This window comes from Arvicola amphibius, chromosome 9 (genome assembly GCF_903992535.2).
Source record: "Arvicola amphibius chromosome 9, mArvAmp1.2, whole genome shotgun sequence".
In the NCBI taxonomy this organism is placed as follows: Eukaryota; Metazoa; Chordata; class Mammalia; order Rodentia; family Cricetidae; genus Arvicola; species Arvicola amphibius.
In genome coordinates, this window is record NC_052055.2 from 78,361,948 (window position 1) to 78,378,654 (window position 16,707).

General features: G+C 37.6%; 1 protein-coding gene across 1 annotated transcript in view; it reads right to left on the reverse strand.

Annotated features, from left to right (window-relative positions):
* Pkhd1 (PKHD1 ciliary IPT domain containing fibrocystin/polyductin) overlaps positions 1–16,707 on the reverse strand; it is a 380,278-nt gene that overhangs the window by 112,753 nt on the left and 250,818 nt on the right. The window contains exons 39-41 of the mRNA XM_038343811.1: positions 14,318–14,455; positions 3,870–3,983; positions 1,816–1,903 (exon numbers count right to left, since the gene is read on the reverse strand). Coding sequence (XP_038199739.1) covers positions 1,816–1,903; positions 3,870–3,983; positions 14,318–14,455 — 340 coding nt within the window. The remainder of the gene's footprint in view (positions 1–1,815; positions 1,904–3,869; positions 3,984–14,317; positions 14,456–16,707) is intronic.

Here is a 16,707-nt window from a genome sequence, read left to right on the forward strand (position 1 = left end):
CCAAAGCTGAGCAATGTATCCCACTATAGGGAATGGACTCCAAAAAGCCAGTTCATGCACCCTTGATAAGTCCTGGTCCTATTGCCAGAGCCTCCCCCAACAGATTAAGCCATATAATCGTCACCTACATTCAGAGGAAGAAACCTAGTGCTAGGGTAATTCCCAGGAATCCACAAGGATGGCCTTAGCTAAGACTCCTAGCAATCGCAGAGGGCGTGCCTGAACAGGTTTCCCCTAATCAGATTAGTGTCTACCTTAATTGTCATCACAGAACCTACATGCAGTAACTGATGGAAGCAGATGCAGTGATCCACAGCCAAGCACTGGACTGAGCTCCTGTAGTTCAGCTGAAGAGAGGGAGGAGGGATCATATGAGCAAGGGAGGGGGAGCGTCATGATCTTGATTGGGAACCACAGAGACAGATGACCTAAGATAATGGGAGTCCATGGACTCTGGACTGACAGCTAGAGAATCTACATGGGACTGAACTAGGCCTTCTGAATATTTCTAATTTTTAGAACATAAGCTATAGGATTAGACAAACCCGGAAATAGTCAGTCAGAACTTCTAGCTTTATAAAGGAATACTTTTTAACATTTGTGACTCCAGTTAAACAAAATGTTAATAATAACCTCACTCATATAATTCCATTGAGAGATTTAAATGAGAGTATGTAATAGAAATGATCATATAGAATGAATGTATATGTTCAAATATATATGATTGGGGTGTTTTCTTATTTGTTTGTTGGTTGGTTGATTGGTTTTTCAAAACAGGGTTTCTCTGTATAGCCTTGGTTGTCCTGGAACTCACTATGTAGACCAGGATAGCCTTGAACTCACAGAGATCTGACTAACCAATATATATGTGTGTGTGTGTGTGTGTGTGTGTGTGTGCATGTGCGTGTGCGTGTGTGTGGTGTGTATGTGTACATATATACTGCATTCACATATATAAATACATTCACGTATACATGACATCTATCACATATGATAGATATCATATATTATATATATATATATGAATGAAATGGTCATTTCTCTTTCTATTAGAGTCGGAGGATCTTTCTTCTACCCTTAGACATCAGAACTCCATGTTCTTTGTATTTTAGATGCTAACAAGGCCCCTTGTTTGAGGGCCCTTGTTTCTTTTTATTAACTCAATTTTCTTTTTGCACCATCAAAATCATATAACGTTACAATAATTAAACCTAATATCCTTTATCCATATTAAAATTAAAATTAATTAATAAAATTAAGCAGTGAGAGTTGCCGCTATTCTTTCTGATGGAGATGACCTGGTTTGTATTAAGAACAGTTTCCTGGAGGAGCTTCTTACTTTCTGGATTTCACTTAGAGTATCACATCTTCTGTTACTTTCATCTATTTATCTTGTCTTCAAAGTCCTGGAAGATCTCTGTCAGTTTGTTCTTCATATGACCCGTTCACATCAAGAAGTGATGGATCCAACCTTCATCTTCATAAGTTTTGCCTTGCCCTTATTTCTGTCAGTGTCTCTATGGTGCCTTGTCAATCCTCACTATTGCATTTCAATTCCTACTCTTTGTCTTATCTCAAGGAACCCATAGTTCTATACATTATTGGAAAAAGTATGCATTCTCTAAAACTACTCTCAGTATACATTGTTCTTCCCCTACATTTCATTCCTTTTGTCCTTTTACTGTGTTACATGTTTAACTTCTCTAGTCACCCTGCCTTCAATGATGTTGCTCAGTGTTTCATATCACAATAAATCATCACAGAGAACCAAATGAAACAATAACAACAAATAAAGATCTCTAATTCTTTCCTTACCTCTCATTTCCTGGTGCAATATCGGCTCCAAGGTGTACCCAGGATTTCTTAGGATAAGCACTGTGAAGGGAAAGTTTCCCATAAACTCCTGAAAAATTGAATCAACAAATCACTAAGAAAATACCTCTATCTCAATTAAGGGCAGAGAAGTGAAATATGGTCCAAAGGTTCATACACACAACTACGCGACATATAATCCACACCTAACTACGTCCATCTTATCTTTAAACAAGTATTTCTATTATAACAAGTCAAATATAACCCAAAGAGCTACAGAGAAATTAAAGCTATAGAACATAATAAGAATCTAAAAGTGGAGAAACACCATCTAATGGTGAGCCAGTTCAATTTAAAGTGGTATGTCCTTCTGCTTTTAAGGTGACATCAAAACTTTTTTGATCTGATGGAAAACAACCAGTTTTGGTATTTTATGATATAACCGAAACTGTGCAATGGGTAAGGTTCATTCTATTTCCTGAAGATGGGACTTCAATTTTGTTTTCAGTGTTCAAATTTAAAAATTTGTCTCACTAAAGATGATCCAGGGAAACATGAACAGGCAAATATGCTGTATCTGTAGATACAGAATGAAAATAATTTTCAGAGCACGTCCTAGAATCAATCCTTCATAATATAGTTTCATAATTACATGTCACAAAATATCAAACCATAAAACTAAAATTATACATCATACGCTAAGTGCCAAGGTAGACAGAATTTTGGGGTGGCTTAGAGAGATTTCCAACAACAATGTTTATTACAAAAAAATTCACATCTTTGAAATCTGAATTATCCTGAATATTCAATTAACCGGAAAAGCAGATTTCTTGCTTATTTCTATCATCAAAGGTTAACTGTAAAACATCGCTGTATCATTTCATAGTTGCTTCAAGAAGGTAATAAACAACTTATGATGCTTATGATGCTTATGATGCCAAAGAAGCTAAGTATCTGTGAGTTGTGTATTCTTTGTTTAAACTGCTATTAGAAAAATCTGAAAGGCACTGCTTGAAACACAGGGCTGGGGCCAGGGTCAGCACGCTTATTTGTATAGACTCCAGTCTGAAGGTTTCAACCTATGTGGTTGTAGAACAAATGGATCAAATTAAGAGTCCTTAGTATAGTCTCTCTTCTTGGCCAACTGTAAAGTTAAAAATTCTTCTACCCATGCCATGGAAAAGGTAAAATAAACAAAATTTATAGGAAAAGATTATGAAATTATAAAGCATTTCAGCATATTATAAAGCAATTGTTAGACATTTTGGAAGTAAGTTAACAAACCTCACACTATCTTAATATTTATCCCAAAATGGTAAGAAATGTCATACATGTGCTATATTTGTGTGTGTGTGTGTGTGTGTGTGTGTGACTTTGAACATTCATCACAGCTGTTCATCTAAAGAAAATTCCAATGAAATCTCTGGCTCGGGACAGTAACACATACATCTAGGCTATATAGCAACACAATGCTCAAAAACACAGTAATTAACCATGATCTGACTCATTTCAACTTTCCTCTTATAGGGAAGTGAAAAAAATAAGTAAAAGGGGATGTAGTTTTGAAATGAATGAATTTTCTTAGAGGAAGGGAAACAACTTCAAGTCAAGAGGTTTCCCTTTTACATACTAAGTAATGCCTACACAGTGCCATTGGGAAACACTCTTTTCCTGTAATACCCATTGATTTGGAATCTTGTCAGTACAAGATGCCCCAATCTTTGAGTTCCCGGTCTTTGGTTTTGTAGACCAGTTTAGGATTTGATACTATAATACTATGGCAGTGTCACTATCAACAGTGACTATCTTCTGGTCACTGCACATACATAGTTCATCACTTCTGAGTCATAGTTATGATATCTGTAAATGGACATTGGACATCTCAAAAGTCAAAGAGTAAATATAAACTTTCCAGAATTTAGCAGCTGTCCAAGAAATGGAAGTCCTTTGCCTCTCGGTCTTTCTTTCTGTCTTGCTCTTTCTTTCTGCCTTCTATCTTTTGCAAGCACATAGACACACATATTATATTATTAATATGCCTTATATTTAACTCTTACCAATTGTTCCTGGGTCAACATGTATTCCATCAAAATGGTCACAAAAGATTTCTTCTGAGGCTCTGAGAATAATCAGAAGTCTTTGTTCTTTTTCTAAGGGATTTGTTAAAGTACCTGTTAAGAAGACAAACTATATCATCTAAAATAATTTGAAATGCAAAAAAAGAATCCAGAATAAACGTCTTGATATTGACTGTATGGGGAAGAGGCATCAATGAGGTGACAGCACAAAGCATGAATTCCTACAACCCTCTCTGAAGAAGTCTGGGTTATCACTCATGAATCATCTGCTACCTCTCATTATAGACTCAAAGTACACTTTACTGGCTCGTATTATCCAGGCTGATTTTGTGACATGTTCTGGGTTAGTGATGTTTGGATGGAAAATAGGAATTGCTTTTGTTAGTTGGTAATGTAAATACTTGCCAAGTATTCTCCACATCTCTTCTCTATTATATAGTTCAACATTTATAAGAACTTGGATTCTTAAATGAAAAGACATTCAGAAAAACCCTGAGTAGGTTTTTGACTTCAGCAAGCAGGCTGGAGTCAGGTTCAACCTAGTCTAATATGAATACTCATTTTATAAACCACTGAAGTATATGAATGATGTACTAAAAACCATTATTACAGTGAATCCTGGCTAATACAGTGACCATGGTTATGTGAATTAGTGTTTCCTTCACATGGTTTTAGCATTTAGTGTTCACTACAAATCTCAGAAGCGTCATTCTTATTTTGATGTAAATATCCCCATGGAAAGAGGCCTAAAGCTTTGGGTAAGAATCTAAATCTATACAACTAGCAGTATGTAGCAGACTTCAAACAACCATGATTTATCAAACCAGTAATAAATTGTTTTTCATAAGTTCTCTTAGCATCATTGTGACAAAGAAAATATAAGGCTATGACAGACAGATGGGAATTGCTTCCAACAGTCTCTTGGGAAACAGTCATGTTCTTTACCGTTAGATGAATGTTCAGAGACTTGCTAACATGATATTAATGAATACAGACCTAGGAAAGCTATGCTATTCTTACAGAAGCCATTGTTGAAGAAATAACCAGTATAAAAGTTCTCCTCAAAATATATATTCTGTGGAAGCAGGCTCACCAAAATCATCCGCCAACAAATGAGTCTTTCTGCTTTACCAGTTTCTTGTAAACAAAAAATATTGTGACTATAAAATATGGTATGGAATAATTGGTAAATTTATCTACTTGTCATTTTGGTTATTCTTCTCTCAGGCAGCAAAAATCCACTCCACATTACTGTTAGGACTTCCTATGCACCTGTTGTAAGTTTGGGGTTTGTTTGGTTTATGTGTATCTCTTCAAATCGTACTCTCAAGCCATTACTGTTAGAAGTGTTGACAGCAAGATTCACAGAGATAAATCAATCTGCTCTATAGTAAGGAAACCCCTTACTATAGTAAGTAGCCCCAAAATAATCACACAGAAACTGTATTATTTAAATCACTGCTTGGCCTATTAGCTCTAGCTTCTTATTGGCTAATTTTTAATTTAACCCATCTCCATTAATCTGTGTATCACCATGAGGTAGTGCCTACCAGCAAAGTTTCAGCACATCTGTCTCCATGGCTTCTCTCTGACTCTGCCCTTCTTTCTCCCAGCATTCATTCAGTTTAGTTTTCCACATCTAGCTAAGTTCTTCCCTGCTATAGATCCAAAGCCATTTCTTCATTCATTAATGGTAATCACAGCATACAGAGGGAAATCTCACATCACTGGACAGTACATGAGTCAGGGCATGCATGGCTTGTAGAATATTGTTTAAGATGTGTTATATTTGTTTATGCGGTAGAATGTTTATTTTAATGATGCAAAGATGTGTTGCATTCTTTCATGTTGCATTTGTTTAATTCTGTAAAGTTGCATTACTTTGCCCATTTAAAACACTTGATTGGTCTAATAAAAAGTTGAACAGCCAATAGTCAAGCAGAAGAAAAGATAGGCAGGGCGGGCAGGCAGAGAGAATAAATAGGAGGAGAAATCTAGGAAGAAGGATCAAGGAGCAAGAAAAAGGAGGAGGAGAGGAAGACATCAGGGGCCAGCTATCCAGCTATACGTAAGAAAGAAAGAAAAGTATACAGAAGCAAAAGGTAGATGGGATTATTTAAACTAAAAAAAGCTAGCAAGAAAACAAGACAAGCTGGTAAGGCCAGGCATTCATAAGTCTCCTTGTTCTGTTTATTTGAGAGCTGGGTGGTGGGCCCCAAAGAACAAAAGAGTAAAAACAACCAACTATACAACACTAAGGCAAGGTCTGGTTCTGTATAGATGCCACAGTGTCTTAGCTTGAAAATGAAGGTATTCTCTGAGCCCAAGGACACAGAGAGCAAAAAGGAGGGAAGCAAAAGACTGGGGACTGTTAAGCAAATATGCCTGATGTGACTCTTATCTTGCTGCTATAAGTCTATCCAGTAAGCTGTTTTCCAACTGCAATTTCATTCATTTCATGGAGGGTAAAGTCTTACAGGGGGAAAAATGGCCTAGCACTAAACAGATACCAGAGAGGAAAAGTAGGACACTTTTTGCCCTAGAGAAATGTATGCAGAGTCCCACAAAAAGAGTTGCACGTTTCTCTAAAATCAGAGATTAAATCAATTATGCAACCCAAAACTGCAGCACATGTGGGGCCCTCACAAAAAATCTGGGCAAAATTAGTCAGCCTGCCGTGATCTTTCAGAATCTGAAGCGACCAGAATTTGGAGTCTTTTTATGAACATGGGAGAGGGCAAGATGGAGGCCAGAACTACTCAGCAACCAGGCAGGGGCAAGAGAAGGAAAGGTGTGATATTCTACATTAAAATATAGTACTTCCCAGATTTTAAAATCAGGTGAAAGGGAAGCTTTCTGGGCTGCTGTCCTCCTTGTCTTCTCAACCTCACAGACTTTACCAATAAATAAGAGTAGCTAGCTCTGAGATGATGCAGCGGGGTCTTGGCTTGCCTTTGTAAATCTGTTGTAGTTTATATGACGGGAGATAATCAGCATTGTGCTGTGAAGACATTACTGGTGCTTTTGCATACATTACATTCCTCACAGGTCTTCCATGAAGACTGTAGAGATTCCCATGGGGAAATTGAGGCAAGAAGAGCTTACACAACTAGTCAGAAACTACATGGCTATTATTAAGTGGCATTGGGCTTAGATTTAATAAATACCATCCTAAAACAAGCGAAGGCTGAAGGAGAAATAAAGCAAAGTTGTTATTACTTAGCATGATGGTGGGCAATGGAGGGGGGGAAAGAATTGGTTCCAGATGTTAAAATCACCTGGGGAGATGGAAGAAAATAAGTTCTGGTACACCAAAGATAACCATTATTGATTTGGGGGATACGGTACAAATGGATTCCATGAATTTCAAAACATAAGAAAAAGGGAAATGAGCCTTTATTACTTTATTAACTAAATCTCTACGATAGAATCAGGTATGAGCCTACTTGGCACTTATGCCTACTCTAGCACCCTGAATTCCCCACACCTTGTAGTCAACGGACGCTTTTAGGATAATTTTTCTAATCTTTCAGATCTTTCTGTTCACAGATTTTGTTTCTCCCCGTCCTTAAATTTCCAACCATACCTGGCTCCACTCTAATTGATTACGAAGAATGTACTATGTTCTTGAATTGGAGTATGTCAGAATGGCCATGCCTCTTTTTATATATTTAGAAGTTTGAACTAAACATTGAGCACTCAATATGGATGAAGACGAACAAATCCTCCAAGTTCTTCAGCATGTTATTTACAAAAAAAAAAAAATGGCAAATATTTTTAAAGGCTTCAACACAGCAAACAAGGAGAAGCAGTGCTTATATTTCAGGCTCACCCCCCTTCTTTTCCCTTTTCTAATGAGCTCCATTAGCTGAGCCACAGGAAGTCCCTCAACAAATTTTTCCTCTCCTCGCCTGGGATGCCATGCCAGCTAACTCTTCAGAGTCCATCTTTATTCATATCTTTCTTTGTCAAGTAATTCAGGGTTAAGCGACCCCCCCCCCCGCGTCAGCTATAACAACAGGCAACATTTTACCTCAAAACTTTTAAAACTGGAACATCGGTTCCTTGTGCCTGTTTCCTGTTCTTTGTGAGCTAAGAAACAGTGTGTCTCCAGAATTAATTTTTTAAACATTTCATAGAATGATGAACTAGTTCACTGAGACCAACTTCCTTGCAAAAAAAACTACAGTAAAGAGAAACAACTGATAGTAATTAAAATGTGAATCAGTTATAATGATCCTTCTACACATATATGCGCCTAACAGTATAGCTTCCAATTGTAGAAAGCAGAAATCTAGGGAACTAGAAGGAAAAAAAATGGATAATAAAAGTGATAAAGCAAACATCTGGCTATATAACAGACAACTACTAAGAACAATAAGCTTGACAAGATAGCCATAGATGGGAAAGTATCCGAAAACAATGTGCATTTCCTCTACACAAGATGAAAACTGATATGCAATGGGATGAAAAAAGGAAGTTTAAGAAGTAGGGATTTTTTTTGAGATAGTTTTAAGCAGTCCAGCCAGGTCTCACAGCCACTGTAGAGCTGAGGGTAGCCTTAAACTACAAATCGTCCCACCTCTACTGGCACAAACCACCACATCTGAATTTTAAGTCTAACCAAGTTTGTTTTTTAAAATATTGGAATTAAAAAGCATAGACTTTTTGAACAAAATTCAATCAAAATATTTATTTATTAATTAAAGGTTTATCCCAGCATGGTGACACACAACTGTAACACCAGCATTTGGGAAGTAGATGCGAGAAGACCCATTATGAGGCAGCCTTGATTTTATGGGAAATCTGAAGCCATGAACTATATTGAAGCCCCCTCCTATCTTTTCTAAAGATAACTATGTAACTATATTAAAATATAAGAGGATAAAATTTGGAAGGGGATAAGTGAGAGGGAATCACTAGGAACAGGGGAGAAATGAGTGTAAATTTGATTAAAATGAAATGTATTCATTTATGAAGAAAAAGTTATTTTTCACAGAAATTAATTAGTAGGTTACTATTTAAATGTCAATTTATTTATTTAATATGTAATTTACATTGTATAAAATAAAATTACTAAATAAAGGGCAATTAATTAAATACTCATGGTAATTATTAAGCAAAAGTGATATATTTTTAAAATTTATTTTAAAGAAATTGATGAATTAAAAGTATAAATTAGAAAAATACTGATTTTGAAATAGTTCAATAATGAAGACATTTACTCAGAAGAATTTTCAGGTTTATTAGAGTTTTGCTTAACAATGCTCAAGAAAAACTGAAAGATAATGTGGTGTTTGTGAAAAAGTATATTCACCCAGAAATAATATCGTCCTCTGGCAAATCTCATCTTGAAATACTTATTACTTACTGTCCATCTTTTGGGCTTATCAGACCTCTTCAAGTATAGAACTGGAATTCTGTGCTTACTATAGTTATACAACACAGAGTATTTAATATGGTATTTAGAAACTGCACGCCTTCAATGTGACTATAAATTTCTATCAGTCAACCATTACTATGATTAAAGATCTGTCAGTGTGAAACCTGATTGGCTAGTGTGTGGTCCACTAATCTTTCAGGAACCATGTCTTTGGGGAAATATGTGTGGTACATTTACATATAAAAAGTATATTTACTTGAAAGAAAACATTACTGTTTATTTTAAGCTGATATATTATTTTTAAAATTATTTTCTCATTCTATGTGAAAGTGACTTGCCTTTGTGTACATATGTGTATAAATTGCATGTCTGGTGCACAAGAGAGTGTCAGATCCCCTGGAACTAGAATTAAAAATGGTTGTGATCCATCATGTGGGTGCTGGGGATTGAATCCAGGTCTTCTGCAAGAGCAACAAGTGATCTAACCACTGAGCCAACTCTCTATCTGCTAATAAATTATTTTAACAAACATCACACACATGGTTTTCTGTTTGCTCAGTAGGATCATGGCTTTAGGCAGAAGAATGTAACCTACAGTTTTCACAGGTTTATTTACTTCTTATTATTTAATAATCCAGTGAGTCTTGCAGAACTGCCAGTTGAGAAGGCAGTAAACTATAGATTTTTTTCTTTGGGACTGAGAAAGCTCCAACCATGGAAGCAATGAAGGAAGCTCCCATATACCTAGGACTTCATTCGCTGACAATAAAAGCCAGGTGCTGATGATGAACTTAAGAAAACACATAAATGGAAGAGATGGGTGCAAGCAGGTGCTCCAGAGCAAACAAACACACATTAACAAATCAACATACCCAGGTTTATTCTGAGATTGTATCCAAGAAGGATTGTAAAAACTGAACTTGGACCACCAAAGTTTTACTATGTTTTCATACTTGCTCAGTTCCTTTCTTACAGGAGATAAATGAATTATGGTCACTTAAATATTAAAGCTGTAATCCCTTCCTCATAGATATAGCCATTAAAGCATGGTGTGTTCTAAGGAATAAAAGCACTGAGGTAAAGAATAGATCTAGGCATACCCATTCATCTATATACCAATTACACATAGTACCAGAAGCTGACAATAAGTTTTACGATATGCACAGAACTCTACCACTTAATAGAAAGGATACTTGAAAACGAATACACTATGTTATCAAGGTGAATATAGTAAGGTCAAGAAGAATGGGTAGAATAGGCCAGAAATAAAATACAGAATGTGATCTACTAGTGGAAACAAGAAAGGTTTTCTAATAGAGGCAGAAGTGCTGGAAGCAGGGAAGGGAGTATTAAAGATAATTGCAACAGCTGCTGAACACGCCTTTGTTCTTTCCCAAATACAAGATCATAAAACAAATGAGTAATATCTGTCTATCTCAGTTTTCTCATGAAGACTGTGGAGGGGTGATTCATATAATCGCAGAGACACCCAACATCACAGTTATTTTTGAAGAATTTTCTAGACGCTGCACAACAATTTTTCTAGAGTAGAATTAAAAATTTAATTTACACCATTTTTCTAGTCCAGCAGCTGTCCTTCCATTTTTCACCCTGCAGTACATTTTTTTGTCTCGAGGCTTTTGCATGAGCTTTTTTCATCAAGGCTGAGGTTGTCTTCCATAATCTCTGCAGGTCTAGGTCTTTGTAGGTCTTAGTAGTTCTCAATCCATGGGTGGCAACCCTTTTGGAGTCACAGGTCAGACCATACACATAACAGTAGCAACATTACAGTTACAAAGTAACAACAAAAATATTGTTTCGGTTGGGGGTCAGCACAACATAAGGAATTGCATTAAAGGGTCGCAATGCTAGGAAAGTTGAGAAGCACTGTGTTAGATCCTTCTGTTCTCTTTATTAGTCTGAAGGTACATGATTCATTAAAATGTCCTTCAGTCACGACCCACCCTGGTGGCCAACAGCCAACCTGGACCTCTCTTCAAATTATTTCCCTCCTTAGTTTCCTTTAGAACGTATGTTGTCATCGAAACATCTCATTCCTGTACATCTTACTCTGTCATCATTTGTTTTCCCAAGCAAACAAATGAAAGAAACTCTAGGATCCTCTTTGTCCCAATGCACGAAAGATAGTCAGTCCCAAAGCAAAGCCTGGCACTGAACTAATTGTTCAATAAAAGAAGAAATTAGAATGAGAAAAGAGGGAAGAGAGAGAACAAGAAACGAATGAATATGTGGAATAAAAATCACCAGAGCCGAGAAATTACTTCTTCTTAATTTTTACTTGTTTTCTTCATTTTTCATCCAGGAAAGTATTTCTATATATTACTCAAGGTGGATAATATCAGTATGTGGTATGTTCAATGACAGTTAGGAACACGTGGAAGCAGGGCCTACCCCCAAACCTGATGACCTTCCAAGTTTGATTCCTAGGACTCACATCGTGGAAGGAGAGAACCAACTTCTACAAGTTGTTCGTGGACCTCCACAAGTTCACTGTGCACTGTAGTATACACAAAACCAAACTCTCTCTCTCTCTCTCTCTCTCTCTCTCTCTCTCTCTCTCTCTCTCTCTCTCTCTCTCTCTCACGCACACACACACACACACACACACACACTCACTCACACTGATTAAAAATCAAGTTTATAAAAAGAAAGTTAAAGGCAAAAGTTAAGCTGTGAAAGAATAGAAAAAGGGTGTCGAGTTTATAAAATTTACCATCTCTTAAGAAACACTTGCTGGCCTGACAAATGGATCCGCTGTTAAGAACACAAACTACTCTTACAGAGGACCTGAGTTAGGTCCCCAACAGTCTTATCAGTTGGCTCACACTTGCCTGTAACTCCAGCTCTGGCAGTGGTTTGAGGTCTGAGGTCCTCTTCTGAACTCCACAAGCACCTACCTACACAGAGACACTCACTTATATACATGGTTAAAACTAAGTATTTTTTTAAAGAAATGTTTATTGGAGGGTTGTTTTTTGAGATTTTGCTTTGTTTTGTTTGTTTGCGTTTTTTGTTTGTTTGTTTGTTTGTTTTGTTACAAGGGCAGGGTAAGATTTTCTGCTCAAGATGCCTTTATCAGCCACTGTAATAATAACCAGAGGATAATTTCCGAATTTTTCATCTGTTATACTTTTGCCCATGCACATGTTTTATTGGACTAGTAAGACAAGCACTGAACAGGGAATGTAACTGACTTTACTTTGGCATCTGTAATACAACTTTGATCTCAAATTTACTTCCAATTTCAGCCTTCTATGATTCTGAAAGTCAGGTGATATCTTTTGCCAGCTTCCATTGCTTCAAAATCTTAACCACCAAGAACCAGAATTCCACACTGTTAGGATTTGGATCAAATGGCATCACATAGCAGATATGCTTTGGCAGAATGCTGTGCCAATGTCTGCATCTATTAAGTTTGTTTACTAACTAGCCATATAATCTGTCTCATGTTGGGCTTTCTGTAGGTGTGGACAGATGGGTTGAAAGCCTTCCTTGAGGCATAACACACATAGGATTGGGCAGATGGGCTCCAATAAGAAACCTTTAGGCCTGAAACACATGGATGAAACAGAAAGAAGATACGCCATTATCTAGTGATGTAGACATAATTTTAAACTATCTGAAGCATCTAAAGCAAAGCTGGAGAGACGCACAGGGTCTCTTTCCTTCAAAGGTACAGATTTTCAGTCCACGAGTTACATTTTATATGTGGCCTCAAAAGCCTGAAAAGAGCAGTTCCGGTTAGAAAGTGGTGATTGCCAATAGCTTTCTACTAACACACAATTATTTATTGAGTATTTCCATCAGCGATTAGATGAGAATTTTAGAGGCTGCTAAACAAATGGGACAATAGCCATAATCAGAAATGAAAATAAAAAATTATAGAGTCATTTCCCAGTGGCGAGAGAGATGGATGGAAATAATCTAATGAAGAAAACAGATGAAAAAGTATACTTAGGTGCCCCAGTACAGAACACAAAATAAAAGAAGCCTTTCACACATGTACACCAGGAAAACTGTTATTGGAGGCAGCACATAGAGAAAAGGCAGGAATTACAGCTGACAAGATCGCTACCAAGACTAACAGCATGGGGACGTGGCTGGAAGGTCAGTTGACTTCTTGGGTCCATTGGTAGAAGCATTGCTTCTGTTCTGATAACTGGAAGACAACCTCACTGAGGAACTTCTGTTGTTGGTGCCTATGTCCCTAAGCCACCACCTCTAATCTCTGCAGTGTCCTAGGTGGCAACTGACCTAGGAACACAGAACTGGGGAGTCCTCTCTGGCTTCCAACCCTGCTGAGAAGAGACAGGCTAGAGTACTGATTCCCGTAAGACATTCTCATGTGAAGGTTGAGTGCCAGCCATGTTCACACTCATGCGTATGACTGACAACCCTCTCCACACTCCCAAGTCTGGATTACAGGAACAACTCATTCTCTCCACCGTTTACAGCAAAGCGAAGCAAGAATATCTGGCTTTACGAGCCCTAAGGAGAGCATCATTCCAAATGTTATTTTGTAAATAGTCCATTTATTTAAGTCTTTAAAAATGTCCAGTTCATGTTACCGATTTGTGTATGGACACCCTGACTGATAAAGTCATATTTTTCAAACACCTACTATAAGATATTGTGAGCTGCTGCATCTATTTAGACACCTCATCCCCCTGTGGTAGACTCCATAATTGTGTTTGTTACAAGTGAGGAGATGGAGGTCCCCTGGAGTCTATTTGTTTACAATCAAACAGCCAGTATGAGGATGTGATGAGTTTGGCCCCAGGTTGTCTAACCTAGAGTCCCCCTAGAGCAACAAAAAGGAATTGACAGTAGAGTCAAAAAGAAAGAACAAAGAGAAGTCACTACTGTCCACATCCAAAGATGTATTTGGAAACACATTTCTAGCCTTAGCCCTCCCAGCCTATGTCAGGCAGAGGATTGTTGCAGTCTTCCGCTTCCCACAACACGTTCCCCCAGAACATGACTATCATTACATTGCCAGTCCAATCCCTGTGCATTTACTCACCTACTTTCAGTTCCCCTCCTGCAATGAGTAAGCAGGCCACACTCAGAACATTGCTTCTGTCCACAGGAAATTCTAAGGTCCCCATCACATAGAGGCGTCTAAGCACTGGGAGATCAGTATCCACAAGAACAGTCCTGTCTGCAGAGAGCAAAAAGGTTACTCAGATGTGTGCACCTAAAACAAGGGCCACCTTCTCTCCTCCAGGGATGTTCTAGGCTTCTGGCAATTCAGAAGCAGCTCGTGTTGTGACCTGAGTCAGGCCAATTGCAGTAACCAGAACAAATACTCTGTAGGAAAGAAAGTCAGTCATGATTAGTAAGTTTTACCACTCTTTAACATGTTATGTTATGGCCAAAAGCCTTGCTTAAAGCTGTCCTCAAACACCCCCACCACAACCCTAATTTAGTACATAAAGATACGAACTCGATATGCATTATACCCGTGTCCTCACTTTTGACAAAATTCAAAGCATACAGAACAATGGATAAGCTCTTGGCCTTGAAAAGATCTACAATTTGGTTCCAAATCCCAGCTCTGTTGCCTGCTAGACGGGAGACCAGTTTTATTCATCTATCCCTCAATTGTCTTTTCTGTGAAATGGGAATAAAAATAGTATCTGCTTCCTCTTCGGTCTTTTGTGAGTATTAGATGAGTTGATAGATTAAGGTACTAACACAACATGGAAAGCCACATGGAATTCCCTAACTTCCAGGATGTAATACAGAGTGCACAGTGCACACTCACTAAGTGCTGGAGAGAAGCAGTAAGTGTACAGATTTCCATCTGCTTGGCAAGCTTATGAGGCTCATGGGTGACTTTAAACAATTATTTTTTTCCCTGCATCCTCTCCTGAAAGCCTTTCTTTGTATAACTTCAAGAGAAATAATCATGGTTTCCTCCTGATCTTAACAATAAAGTAATGTATGAATAAAACATTTTCACTTAAAACAGCAAATATTTCATGTGTGCTGAAGTATTAAGTGTTGCCCTCTGAAGTACTTCAACATAAATTCAAGATGTCAAATAAATGTTTCTGCTTAAATTTTAAGCATCACAATCACTGACAGGTGTACCAATTTTTAAAAGAAGTTCTTTTCTTAGCATAATCTCATTTCACATCCCAGGAAACAACGGACTCTGCCGTTCTTAAGGACATGACCAAGCAAATTGACTTGTCATGAGTTGTCTTGCTAGCCCTTGCCTGTTTCTTTACTTAGAAGGCTAGCCATGCCCTCCTGTGGCAAAGACAGCAAAAACTATAAGGCTGCAAGCCAACTGGCTCCTTCTTCCTCCTGAGTTTACAGTCTGAGCCTCCAGGCTCAAGCTGTTAAAGGATGCCATATGACTGCATTGTAGCCAGTAACATGCAGACTTCCAGCACAATGCCTTTAGCCCAGCCTGTAACCTCTACATGCTCCCTCCCTCCTCACTTCTCTCAGCTGAACACCGAGTAGTAGATCTCCAAGTATGTCCATGGCCGGCTTCATCAGCACCATGTCTAAAAGTCATCATCGTCACATCAGTCCTTCCTCTCCTAATTTTAGGGGAAGAAACTAATCATTTCTAAACGAAAAGAAATGTGCTTATTATAGTGTCAGAAATAAAGACATGAAACAAGTGTTCCCAGTTTTGGTTAATTTAGTCCACACATACCTTCAATACAAGAGTCCATTAAATTATTTACAGGTAAGATGACTGACTAGAAAAAAAATTAAAAAAAAAGATGACTGACTAGACAGAGAAAGAGGTCAGCCTCATATCTGGTACTTCTCAAAACATTCAAATAAAGAAGTGAAATATTCAGAGAATACTATGGCTTGTGGCTTGACATTTGAGGTTAATAGTTATTTAAAGTAAAGACTTTAAAAAATTAAAATTTTGTGTAAATGGTCATTATGTGTCCCAAGCCATAGTAGGTGTTTGCTTATAGAACTGTTATACACAAAAATAAGCACAGTTGATAATTTTTTAATTCACAGAATATACACAGAAACACACACATGATATTAGACTCTTTAAAGGTACATCATGGGTAAATATGACAAATGCATAGACTCCACATACCAATCTAGAAGGAATTCTTCCTTTGAATTGTCCTACCTACTCCAAATGTGCCAACCAATGCCCTAGGAATCACACACAGATTAATTGCTTGGGATCAGTACATGACTTCTTCCCTCCTGTGTTTATTTTATCAGAACTTTAAACAAAATCTAATGTACATTAAGTCCTCAGAACAATACTAAGTGGCACACACATCAATAAAATTCAGCAGAAACAAAGAGTGATGGGCTGCAGAGAGAAGTATCACAGTTATTCCTTTGGGGATAAGATTTTGTGCTTTCAAGCTTCCTGAATTCGACTCTCCATTTTTTTTGTCCCTTTCCTTA